This window comes from Mus caroli, chromosome 6 (assembly GCF_900094665.2).
Source record: "Mus caroli chromosome 6, CAROLI_EIJ_v1.1, whole genome shotgun sequence".
Classification (NCBI taxonomy): Eukaryota; Metazoa; Chordata; class Mammalia; order Rodentia; family Muridae; genus Mus; species Mus caroli.
In genome coordinates this window covers 88,165,584-88,179,567 of record NC_034575.1, presented here as the reverse complement: position 1 = coordinate 88,179,567, position 13,984 = coordinate 88,165,584, and the positions used below count along the sequence as shown (strand labels likewise).

At 38.9% G+C, this 13,984-nt stretch overlaps 1 protein-coding gene across 7 annotated transcripts in view; it reads right to left on the bottom strand.

The window, feature by feature from the left end:
* Nucleotides 1–13,984, bottom strand: part of Nr2c2 (nuclear receptor subfamily 2 group C member 2) — a 70,396-nt gene that overhangs the window by 31,421 nt on the left and 24,991 nt on the right. For all 7 annotated transcript variants that reach the window (XM_021164250.2, XM_021164251.2, XM_029478883.1 and 4 more), the window contains 2 exons: nucleotides 2,354–2,393; nucleotides 1,559–1,669 (listed from right to left, as the gene is read on the bottom strand). In XM_021164250.2, coding sequence (XP_021019909.1) covers nucleotides 1,559–1,630 — 72 coding nt within the window. In that variant the 5' untranslated portion in view covers nucleotides 1,631–1,669; nucleotides 2,354–2,393. The remainder of the gene's footprint in view (nucleotides 1–1,558; nucleotides 1,670–2,353; nucleotides 2,394–13,984) is intronic.

Below are 13,984 nucleotides of genomic sequence, written 5' to 3'. Positions count from 1 at the left end.
ATATATATATATACATGTATATATATACATATAACATTCAGAATTGGATAGCAAACAATTAGTGAATTTGAATAAAGGTTATAACAATTTTATGTGTTATTTTCTGTAAATTTGAAGCAGTATAAAAATAGGACATTAAAAGCTATAAGCACAAAACCAGGTATGTTGGCACGAGCCTATAATTAATTCCAGTACTGGGAATGTGGAGGCAGAAGAATCAGGAGTTCAAGGCCAACCTCAGCTACAGGAGAGCCTATTGCAAAACAAAAACACAAAAGCAAGCAAAACCTCTTACAGCACAACTGCTAGCATTTCCTGATACCCATCTGCAAGGCTGCAGACCTTACCACATTTCATCCTTCCTCACTCGTATATATCCACTGTGAAACCGTACAGAAGGTTTTGGAAATTCTCCCTAGGTCATAAGACTAGATCCTAGGTCTGTTTAATTCAGGCTAAACATTGTCTAATTTGACATCTTTCAGTCTTAGCCTTACTAGAGAAGCCACTATTTAGGTTCTAAGCACTGCTCTCATACACTAAAATACTAAAAATGCATTCTCTTTTCAGGCTCCAGGGGATGCAGTGTTCACTGACAAAGCATGACTAGGAATGAGGATGTCACTGAGGCCATCTGTATTAACTCTGAAAACAGAGAAATTATTTTACTTTTAAAAACAAAATCTTAAAAATGTTTTATCTTGTTTATCATTGTGAGTTAATACAGTGTGTGTGTGTGTGTGTGTATGTGTGTGTGTGTGTGTGTGTGTGAAGGTGCATACATGCCATGGTGTTCATGTAGAAATAAGAGGACAACTTTTAAGAATCTGTTCTTTCTTCCTTCCTGTGTTAGTTCAGGTTTCTTGGCAGGTGCTTTACCTGCAGATGTTTTTTTCTGTTGGTTCATCTCTGTTCATATGTTCTGATTTAGCTGGGTAATCAAACAGCAATGCATTATCCCTTTCTCCCAGCTTCTTGCTATAATCTCCAAAGTCTTTTTGTTCAAAAGAAGAGAAAAAATATTCAGTGGATTAAAGGCAGATTCACGGCCCTGCCCCTGCTTAAGTAATAGTTAATAATAATAATAGTAATAATAGTTACTATGCATGATAATACATATTAATTAAATATGATTATGTATAAGATGCCTTTCTAAGCATTTTAAAAGCATTAATTTGCTGATTTAGGGCAAAAATCTACTATTATGTATATTTTCCAACTAGAAAAGTGAGGCATTAAAATTGTTAATTGCCCTGACTGAAAAATCTATTATGTGAGGGCATTGGATGTGACTACAAGCAAGGGTCCTTGATCCTAATGAAATATATACTGCCTCAATGTGGAAGCAAGTAAATAATAAAATGGTATGTCATCCAGTATTTTGAAGCAATAATTCATACTTCTGCTTTAAAAGTAACTTAAACTTTTACCTGCTGCTTTCAAAATGAATGAGCTCACACTGTACTTGATGTCAAGAGGTAAATACTCTATAGTGAATCTCTTAGGCAGGTTTGGTTTGGGGCAGAGTGAAGAAACCCAGTGGAACTGACATGAATACCTGAATGCGCTGAGGTGAGGCTACCGCAGAGTCGGTGGAAATTATCTGGATGCGCGGGGAGGGGCTGGTCATCCCTGGAGATTCCGGCCAAGAGGTCTGTGTACGTGGTACCTGTGGATGAGAACACGGGGTTTAGGAAGGCACTCAGTGATTTTCTAAGAACTACCCTTTTCCTTACACTTACTTACTTTCTTTCTTTCTTTCTTTCTTCTTTCTCTTTCTCAAAGGAAAGGTCTTATAAACTCCAGGCTGGCCTCTAACTATTGAACTACTGACCCTCCTGTTTCTACCTCCCAAGTACCAGGATTACAGGTGTGCACAACCATGCCTAGCAGGAGCATGCCTCTTGCTCTTGCTGTGTCCTTGAATGACCAACTTGACCACTGAGGTATCAACACAGGACAAAAAAGGAAATAGTGAGATACTGCCCATGATGGTCCTAAGAAAACACTATCTTAAAATAGCTGCTTCTGATGTTGAAAACACAAGGATAACCAAATCAGTTCTGCTTTCCATGACCTTTTAAAAAAGCTATCAGAATAATTTTTAAAAGAGATGTTCTTTGAAGTTTTTCCACTGTTTCCAAAGCCACCTGTAAGATTCTTTTTTTTTGTGATAACTTTTAATAGAAAGGCTTTCACAACACTGCAAGGGATGGATGACAAATGGAACCAGCACAGCCCTGAAAATTATTGGGANCAGCATTTATGGAAGGGTTTGGCAGCCTCTTAGATTCAGGCAGAACCGAGTTGGGCAAAGTTCACCATGAACACAAGGGTCTCATACAATACCTACCAAAGGCGAGGATCAACGTGCTGAGTGGTCACCTGGGTACCTGAAGTAAGAAGACAGTATTTTCCTAGATTAAAAGTATATCATGAACCAATATCATACAAAGGTGGCATGTTTCCCACACCCTAAAATATATTTCCCTAATTTGTTCTGTGAGGCCAATATTGCTCAATACCTTATAAGCTGTCATGAAAATTATCTTATAAATATGGATCTAAAAACTCAACAAAAGAAAGCAAACTGAATTCAGGAACATGCCTAAGTGCAGCTTTCCTAAGGAATGCAAGTCTGGTTCAGGGCATGAAAATCACAGTTCAGCAAGAGCTGCAAGATCACTGCAATGGACAAAACAGACTNAAAGCACTTGACAAAATCTAACACCCTTTCATGCTTTAAAATAAAAAAACAAACAAATAAGCAAAAAGAACAAAAACCCAATGAAACGAGGAAAGCACTCAATCTGATAAAGGACAGAGGACAAAAGCTTCCCCCAAGATGAAAAACAAGACCAGGTATGTTTTTACTGCTGTGTGAATGTACTGGAACTGCTAGCTGGGGAACTGGGTAGAGAAAGAAGAAAACTAAAGTGGGGTTGGGGGAGAGCAAAAGGGGAAGAAAGAAAGNTGAGGGAAACAAATACCATGACTGTAAAAAAATTTAATATGCATATTAAATGTTACTACATAAAAATCTTACAGAACCTGCAAAAAAATCCCTTACAACTAGTCAGAGTTGCAGGTTGCAGGTACACTGGCAATAGCAATCTGAAAACAAAATTAAGAAAATAATCTCACTGATGATATAACATAAAAAAAGAACAAAACATGGGAGTAAATTTAACAAAGTAAGTATAAACAATCCAAGTGTGATGGCTCACACATGTAATCCCAGAAACTTGAAGCAGTGGATTGCTGTTTGAGGCCAACCAGAGATACATAAGCCAGCTTGGACTAGAGTGAACGCTTGTTCTCCTCTTAGCACCCTCCCCCGCAAAAAAAAAAAGGCAAGAAAAGAAAAAGATAACAAACAAAACAAATTTTAAAAATTTAAAAAATACCACTGAAAGGATTAAAACAGCTTAAGTAATCTGTATTCACAGACCAGAAGAATACAATGCTAATAGGCACTGCTTCNTAAACTGACAGATTCAATGTCATCCTGCTAAAAACCCAGGTGTTCTTTTCTCCCCATGTACTGGTCTGCTGGTCCTAAAAATCCATGTAAAATGCAAGGAATCCAGAACAAAACAATCCTGTAAAAGAAAATGAATATGTAGTGGACTCNTATCTCTATATTTCGAACATTCTAAAACCTATAGTAATCAAAGCAATGTGGAGATCTACCACTCTCACTTCTGGGAAGAGATGTCTGCATTTCAGTATAGTATTTAAGACAACCAAGTTATGGGATCACCCAAGTGTCATCAACAGATGATGAATAGTGAAAATACAATTAGAAGAAAGACAAGACAGAGAGTTTGGCCAAGGGGACATTCAGCCCTGAAAGGGAATTCAGTTGACTGCCTCAATTTCCCNAGGNTATTTCTGCTGGATGTAGTGAGTACCCAATTTGATGTCACCTCTCTTTGTGGCTATGTTTTCTTGTGCTTGGAAGCCTCACCCAAGAGAGAGGCACTGTTCTGCCTACAACCGATGAGGGGAACTCCAGCTGGCTGCCTTAACGGCCTCCTAAGTTAGTTTCTACTAGATGTTTGTAAGCCATTGGTTTGATGCTATCTTTCTGCTACTGTTTTTGTTCTTTTACTAGGAACTCCAGACAAATGCCTCAACTACTCCAGTCATTTTCTGCTAGATGTTTTGAGCACCAATTTTGAAAATGTCTAACTCTTGCCATTTATTCTTTTACTTACATATTCATTCAAAACCAAAAATATGGCCATTATATAACATTCTCCAGACTATATAAAACAGGTTAAGGGATTTCAGGTTTCTTTGAGGGTCAATAAAATTAGAAAGTAGAGATAAAAATATGTAAATTATATTGTTATTGTGAATCATGTTTAATTTTTTAAAAAATAATGAGTGAACAAAATTTTCCCCTTGAGGTTAGGTTTGTATACCTGTAATCTCAGCACTTGTGAGGCCAAGACAGAAAGATTCAGAGTTTGAAGCAGGTCTGGGCTATAGAGCAAGATTCTTTTTTTAAAAAAAAAAAAAAAAAAAAAAAAAAAGCCCAAAACAAAAACTCTATTTAATTACTAGTGTAAGAAACAGGACAGAGGTCAGCTCTGAGGAGGAAGGAGGAGTGAATGAAAATAAAAAATAGAAATGTCTAAATTTCTGGAATTTAGGAAATTCTCTTCTTCCTTCCTCATTCTTCGACCAGCCATCCCTCCCTTTCTGTCTTAGGTGACAGGATATCATGTATGCCAGGCTAGCTTCAAGCACAGTATGTAGCCAAGGATAATTTTTGAATGTCTGATCTTCCTGCTTCTACCTCCCATGTACTGGGATTACAGATGGGTGCTTTGTATAAATTAGGCAAGCACTGTACCAAAGGAGCTACATTCCACACCCCCTACATTCTCAACCTGGGTGGTAGTCACATGGAAACATTCTCTCTGTGATAATTCATTGAGTTTTACAATCAATATAATTTAGATTTATATATATGTATATATATATGTATATATATATTAGACTAACAATTAAAAATTATATATAAATTACACTAACAAATTTGTCTTTTAAATAACCAAGTGTATTCAAAAATATTTTATAGAAACCCAGGAAAAAATTTTCAAACCATAAAACTACAGCAACTACTGGGCCTATGTCATACTTGAACCTGAACTGGGCTATGAGTATGCTGTTTTTAAGCTTTGCAGTCTGGCTTCTTTACCNGTGTAGGCATATACTTGTCACATTCATGATTCCTTATTTCAGAAGCATAGGGCTACAGATATAGCACAATGATACAGTGCCTGCCTAGCACACACAAAAACCCTAAATGCAATCTTATTTATAAAAGAAGACCAAAGGACTCTACCTGGGTTGGCTGGGGAAGCATACTGGCAATGGATTCAGTATTAAATTTAGGTTAAGTGAATAGCTTCAAGCACCCTTGGGAGTCGGTAGGTAGGGATGCTCAATTCTGGAAGTGATAAGGCTAGTTAGTAGTCTAGACTCCCAAGGCCTTAGAGATGGAATATAGTAGCTATGCTATGCTTTTGTGCTGCTTTAACAGATAATAGAAAAGTAAGGTAAATGGAGAAATTATTTCCATTTCACTGTTTTAGTCATCACAGAGGCAATGAGGCAGAGCAGAGCTGCTCTCACTTGGCAAGCAAGAAACAGAAAAGAAGGGGCTACAGAAATACAGTCCTCAAAAACACACTCCCAAGACCTAACTCCTGCAACAAACCACCACCTCCTACACTTCATCACGTCCCACCAACATCATTATTTTAAAACCCCATCAAGCAATGAATCCATTTGTCTGGTCAATGCCTTCATTATCTAACTGTCTCACNAAATGCTACCGATACAGNGTCCATTTTTCAATCCTAGTAAGTTGACAATTGAGATCAAACATTGCAATGTTATCAGAAGCAGCATAAAGATGGTCTTACTTAAAAGCAAAGTGATATCATAACAGGACCTCTAAGATATGCTTGTAAGTGTCTGAATTTAGAGACTAGCATTAAAAATAAATCTGGAAATACATTATCTTTCCATACGTATATTGGGAAACATTCAGCACAGTGATAGATATAAGGTCAGCCTGATGACAAAACATAAAAACACCAGCTATTCTTCCACTTAGTCTAAGCCTCTGCTTTCTGTCTCTCCCTGCATGCAATCTCAGTGCCAGCTGAGTCTGTGCCTTAGCCATCGCTATCTTCTGCCTCCTTCAACTTCTCAGCTTGCAGAGGACAGATTTAATNTAATGCTCAAGTACAACTGCCAGGCAACATTCAGGTTTATGTGTTATACCTGGGGTAGAGTACTTGTGCTTTAACAAGAAAATTACTACTCAATGGTAGACACAGTCTTATATGAAAGGGCCAGCCCTAAGTTCCAATCTGAAGCAATAGCAATGCTTATTTGGGTGTGGTGGCAGTCACCTATAATCCCAGCACTAAGGATGCTGTGGGTAGACAGACNGGAGTAAGAAATCTGAGCTTTGTAAAAGCATATGCCTTTAATCGCAGCACTCAGGAGGCAGAGGCAGGTGGATCTCTGAGTCTAAGACCAGCCTGTTCTATACAGGGAAACCCCATCTTGGGGTGTGGTGGAAGACTGTACTGGCTGGTTTTATGTGTCAACTTGACACAAGCTGGAGCTATCACAGTGAAAGGAGCCTCCCTTGAGGAAATGCCTCCATGAGATCCAGNTGTAAGACATTTTCTCAATTAATGATCAAGCCCCTTGTGTATGGTACCATACCTGGGCTAGTAGTCTTGGGTTCTATAAGAAAGCAAGCTGAGCAAGCCAGGGGAAGCAAGCCAGTAAGCAGCATTCTTCCATGGCTTCTGCATCCACTCCTGCCTCCAAGTTCCTACCCTGTGTGAGTTCCTGTCCTGACTTCCTATGGTGATGAACAGCAATGTGGAAATGTAAGTTGAATACACCCTTTCCTCCCCAACTTGCTTCTTGGTCATGTTTGTGCAGGAATAGAAACCCCAACTAAGAGAGAGACCCTGTATCAAACAACATATAAATGAAGGAAGGACCCAAGGAAACTGTGGGAAAAGTTGGTTATGAAGGTGTATAGGTGTGTTTGAACACAGACCTTTTCATGGTTTGCAGCTTAGACTAAAAGGGTTGAACTTCATTTAGAAAGAAATGAAGTTATATATGTATTTCCAATACANGGGTCATCTTTCCTATCTTCATAGTCTAATGAAAGCCCTGTTTCTGTGGCCTGCCTTTAATGTCTCTCAAACTGGCTTGTCTCCTATAGGCTTCATAGTCCTGGATATTGGCACTCTTCACAGGGTACTACCCTATTGGTTCAGTGACCTAAGAACAGGAATTCATGACTATTTCTCTTCTGAGCACACAGTGAATGCTTAGTGAATGAACAATGCTATCTTAGGGAAAGAATAAGAAGTCTGTTTCGCAGCCTTGAATTTGGACTTTGCTTAGATCTTCTGTCTGCTAATTAGACATCATGTAGGTACAGCTCAGTGCCTCCCTTGGAAACTTATTACATAAACCAAGGACATGGATGGGTTCTCAAAATGTAAGTTCAGATTTTCTCACATTCTTCCATCACTGCACAGCACTGCCTCCCACACAGTCATCTGCTGAAAAACAAACATTTAGGTTAAGGAATATCTGCACAACATGGAGTCAATGTGCAGATAACAAAACTTCTAAATTTAGGTTGCGACATTTTCATAAAGCAAACAGTTCAAACATAGTACAGAAAAATCAGCAAACCTAATATGCTACAAATCTCAATCAGGAACTTCTGAATTCTTAACATNCAGGGGAAATAATGAACAACGCAAATGCCTAAAGGGCTACAGGCAGCCTAGGCTAAAAAGAACCATATTCTGTTTCAAATGACCATGGCATTTGGGTCACTGGGCAGTGAGTGACCCCTCTGTGTTGAAGTTTGCATCACCTGTGTAGCGGGTTTCATCAGAGGGGAACTGATACGCTGCTCCTGGACTGTAGACTCTACCTTTGTTTTAATTTGGGGCTTCTACTGCTGTGATACACACCATGACCAAAAGCAACTTGGAGAAGAAACCGTTTATTTTACCTCACACTATATCACCAAGAGACAAGACAGGAATCTGGAGACAGAGACCATACCATGAAGGAATGCCGGCTAATTCCTCAAGGCTATCTCAGTCTGTATTCTTATATACCCCAGAACCACCTGCCCACAATGGGCTGGACCCACCCATAGCAATCATTAATCAAGAAAATGCCCCTCTGGCTTGCCTACAGACCATATATAGAGGCATTTCCTTAACTGAGGTTCCTTCTCAACTTGACAAAAACTAACCAAGACAACAACTTGTGTAACACAAAGGACTGGAAAGTTACTAGTCCAGCTGATGACCTACAAGTTCTGCACTTGAAGCTTTTAAAGGCTCAAATTTAAACAATATAGATGAACACATAAGGTGGAAGGATCATGAGTCCCAGTTCAGCCTTGGTGCCAAAGGAGACCTTGTCTCAAAACTGAAAAAAAAAAAAAAAAACAAAGCCAACAACTATATCTCACAATTATGTAAAACTGTGCGATAATTAATAGCAATCTGGTACATAATCTTTTGTTCATAGGCAGATTACCTGCCAAAAACAAGCAATGTACTTAGCACACTCTCACACTAGTCCCTAAAAAGAAAAAAAGCCTGCTAGTACTTGAGCATAATAGATATGAATTCCTCCAAATACACAGCTGGGTTCTAAATACTGTGCATTTTACTAACAGCTTTGGAAACAAGTTTCTACTAAAGTACACTGCTTAGAGAGCTGACCCATCCTCCCTCCACCACCACCACCCCGCCACAAGAAAGTACAACTAAAGAAGATTTCCTGTGCTACCCTGCTACCCCACTGGTCTGCTTTCTTCTACTCTTCCCCAGTCCACTAGCGCGCGCGCACACACACACACACACACACACACACACACACACACACACACACATATTTACACTCACCAGCCAATTGTTTCCCTCAGCAACTTCCTAAGCCAAATAGTAACCAAATCAGCCAGGGGTTGGTGGATAGCCTTCAAACTCTGCTGTGCAGATTCCATTTGCCATAGCAGACAAGGCTGTTTAAAGATGCCCTTTCTGTGACCCTGCTTTGCTGAAGGTCAAGTTTACTATCATTCACTGTAACCAAGGAAGCAAAATCAAAGTGTTTCTGCTGTTCTGCCAGCTAGCTGCTGAAGCAGTCTGTTGACTACCATGATGACCTATTTCTGGGAAGATGTATGTTATTTTACCAAGGCTTCCCTTTACCTAGACTCCTGTGGCTTTGTTAAACTCTTTTCCCACTACCCTTCCCTTTACAGATCACCTTTCTTTAGTGAATTTGCAGAATGTTACTATGGGAAGTAACTAGAAGCAATTTTAAAACTACATAGCATAGAGAGATTTGGAGAACATGGACAGTCTGCATACAGTATATTCAACTTCACATGCCAAAGCTAATATTTCTATAGATATGGAGTCTCTGAAGCATAGGCAACAACATATGGCCTGCACTGCATTCAAAAACCACTCCAAGAACAACAGAATGGACTTGTTTACTGTCTTTAAGAGCTAAGGTTAAGCTATAAGCTCATTTGCCCAAACTGCACATCCTGTGTGTAGTTGCAGGTACATAGGCAGGAAGTACATCAGGATATACACTTGCTCCCAATTGGACAATGGCTGGAAATACCATAGCCTTGTGGGTTCTGGCTTTAAAAAGCACCTGTAATAGCTATTCCCCAGTTGTCAACTTGACTATATCTGGAACGAACTACAATCCAGAAATAGAGGGCACACTTGTGACCCAGATCTCAAAGCTGGAAGACACACAAACTTTTGATCCAGATCTTGAGGCTGGAAGAAACATATTCCTTTAATCCAGTTTTTGAGGCACACCTTTAATCTGGGCCATACCTTCTGCTGGAGACCTACAATAAAGACAGTGGAAGAAGGAAGGATTTGTTCTTTGCCTGCTTATACTTACTTGCCAGTACATCTGTTGGAAGCTACTTCAGGATTCCAGCTTATACAGAAGACCAGCTGAAACACTGAGCCTCATGGCACTGAGCAACCTCTAGATTCTTGGACTTCCCATTCACAGCTAGCCAGTGTTTGGTTAGTTGGATTGAAGCCTGTAAGTCATTCCAATAAATTCCATCTCTCTCTCTCTCTCTCTCTCTCTCTCTCTCTCTCTCTCTCTCTCTCTCTCTCACACACACACTCATTCATTCATTCCATAAGTTCTGTGACTCTAGAAAACCCTAATTACAGCATCTGAATAGCTTTGTGGGTTCTGCCTTTATAAGTACCCAACTAACCTAATTCAGTGCCATCTCTCTGAGAATCCCAGCTATGAACCCGGCCAGTGTCCATCTTCCTGGTCAGTATTTAATAAAGCTTGCTTCAATTGTACAATCATGGATTCAGCCTTTCTCCTCATAATTTTCAGGCTTAACATAACCTACATCAATCAAACATATGCCCAGCACACAAACAGAGCAGAGCTGCAGTCCTAGTCTAAAGTCTGGGCAGGAAGATGGGCAACAAATGTGTCAGTGTATGAAGGATGCCAAAGGTGCACAAGATGGCTTCAAGTTTCAGCCAATTCTTCCTCCAAGGCCACTGAGGAAAGAAAGCTCCTGAGGCACNAGTGAATTTAGAGATGCAGTTTTACAAAAAACTAACAATTCAGATTCTCTGGCTTGGAAACACAAATATCTGCTGAGGCCTGAGGNTAGTCTCCTATTTGATCCAGGCACACATTGTTTCAATAATTAGTACAAGATGAATGTTCACAGTCATCAAAACAAAGCAAAAGTATAAGAAGGAAGAAAGAAGGAGGTTCAGTGTGCCATTTTTGTTTTATTTTAACATGGGCTGGAGACAAAAATGGATACAGTAAATTTTAAAACTTAAGCTCAAGTTGGACTAGGGCAGTAGATCAGTCCAGAGAGTNCTTACCTAGCATGCAGTTAGTTAGATCCTCAGCACTACATAAACCAGGCATGGTAACAAAGGCTCATGGTCCCAGCACTTGGAGAGGTAAACGTAGGGATATCAAAAGTTATCCTTGGCTACACAGTATGTTCTAGGGCCAGCTTGGCCTCAGGGAAACAAAACAAACAAAACCCCTTTCCCACTTGTATGTGTACTGATTTAAAGCAATGTAAGTTAAACGCCCATTCATTCCTCGGATTCTAGGACTCAGATACTATTTCAAAAAAAAACATTTCAGGAAGATGAAGGCTCTTTTTAGAAAAGGTAGANTGAAAGTCCTTCTATCAACAACTAGTTACTGTTCCAAGAACTCACTGGTAATAGCCAATAAGTGTCTGTGAAAGGAAAGAGGGATATGGAGAAGCAAAAAGCTACAAGACCAAACTTCTGAAGACCAGAGGGCTCTGCACAAAAATCTATTCATGCTTTGACCTCATGAGCCTACTGATGTGATCAACCACACACAAATGGCTTTATCCCGAATTATCTTTCTAAGAAATAGAAAGGGTCTCCTCATTAAGGGTCTAGTGGGAAAGAGTCCATCACCACCAGCAGAAGCAGAAAATGCCACATACTTATAGTTCCATGAAAAGTGGCAGCCCATCAGATACTCAAGCCATTAGACTGGCTCTGTAGTATGGCTCTGCCTCATTTTATGCAACATCTATCTCAATCTTCCTGTCCATCCGTCCACCTCCACATAACCTAATATTATTTAAGAGTTATCTCTTACAATTTATAACAGAGAAAGGTTAGAATAACTATAAATCCCTCACAGTAGGTAATGGGTTGATAAGGTATGCTATGTTCAATATTATACAAGACAGCTATGAAAATTAGGTTCTTGCAGTCTATATAGCAAGCTGCAGATAGAATATTCTGTAAAATGGCATTATGGAAACACAAAGTAGTACACACACTGCAGGCACAATTGAATAAATGTACATTTTAAAAGGCCAGGGCTGGTGAGATGGCTCAGCAGTTAAGAGCACTGGCTGCTCTTCCAGAAGTTCTGAGTTCAATTCCCAGCAACCACATGGTGGCTCACAACCATCTGTAATGAGATCCAATTCCCTCTTCTGGTGTGTCTGAAGATAGCAACAGTGTACTTACATACATAAATAAAGTCTTTAAAAAAAAAGGCAAAAAAATATATTCATCCAATAAGCAAATTCTATCTTACTGTTTGAGACAGGTCTCACTACACAGTTCTTTCTGGTTGGTCTGAAACTTTGTAANATTGTGCTGGCCTCAAACTTACCTGCTCTTAATTGCTAGAAGTACACTACTATGCCTAGCCCAATAAGCAAAATTTAAGTACTCATTATACTTCAAGCCTTACCTTTTATGTGGTAAAGGGCTAGGCCTGTAGATAATAAACTCACAGAGGATAAAAGCAACCATAATTGGGGTGGAGGAGGCAGGTAATGGAATACAAGTGGTGGCCATCTTATATCTGATTTTCTTCTAATAAAAGAACTTCCAATAAAGGTTACCCTCCAAGACCACATATAGTGCTAAAGTTTGGTACTTTGAACAATCTTACTTTTCACAAGTCTAAAATAGATGTTTTTCATTTATTTATTTTTTTAAAAAAAGCTTGTCTTATAGCCCATCTAGGAAGCAAGAAATTTATTAGGATAAGGTATAAAAGTATTCTGTTCTCTCAACTATTAAAGAGTTGCCTCTGAAGACTTTTTAAAACTAGGCTGTTTCTTTACCTACAAAGCTACACAGAACTATCCTGGTGAGATTAGTCNATCAAAACCATCCAAAGTGTCATGGCTCCCATGTAGGAAGCTTTGGGCCCATTCATTGATTATTCTAAATCTTGGCTTACTTGTAAAAACTGAGCTCANTGCCCCCTTGCTTCATTGAAAGGTTTATATGAAGTAGTTAAGAAACAAACTATAATCTATTTGCAGCATTCTTCTTATTTCTTGGAGGGAATCAAGTATAGTGATATCTTAGGACCAAGGAAGATGTCCTTATCCAGCAGCAGCAGCAGCAGATGCTCCATTTCTGNTATTTTTGTTAGCAAAGTAGTTTCATTTCCTAATTTCTAATTTTCTAAATGACAAATACAAAAGGTACAATTTCCCAAATCTTTTTAAAGGATTGGGCACTAACCATATACCTCAAATGCAGTGAAAATTCAGGATACCAGTACTCTCTATGAAAGAGTAGTATTTCTTTGTGCCAAGACACAGCACAGGCATTATTTTGGAATACATAAGTTNCAACTCTTATGCAAGGACACCAAGCTTCCTCATTTTCTCCCTTCTGACAACTCCTCTGGCCATCTCAGTTCTCATATCACAAGTCTAGTCTCACCTTTTCTAACATCCGTTTTCTTAGTTCCACAGTCTCCATTTCTTTTTCTTATTGCCCTTAAGTCACAGCTTATGTAAGGATGTNCATGCATCTGAGCTCTCCTATCCCATCAGCAATGCTATCTACACCTGACTAGCATGACACATGCATTAAAACTAAACTCTTTTCCTTTTGCTTCTCCTGAATCTAAGTATAATATATTGTTTATATACAAATGTTTATATTTTTCTATTAATATCATTTCTGGATAATAAAGAGATGCAAAAAATGCCAATATATAAAGAGGGCAGTGGATGTGAAGGAAATGGACCCAATACTCAATAAGGTAACTTCTGTTCTATCTACTTATTGCATGTAAAGCTACATAATTATTTTTAAGAAATATCAATAATAAAAACTCAGAAGATCCAATTTGACTCTCATAGCTCTGGATTTACCAATTCTATTTTTAGTCTAGAGAAATATTTCTACATGTGAGCCCAAGGAAGCATACAAAGAAGTTCTTTACAGCACCATTTATATCTAAGAGATTTTGGAAAACAACTTAAATGCATATCACAATGGAGTGGACAAACACAGATCCAACCCATGCACCATTACAGCCCAACAAGGAGAAT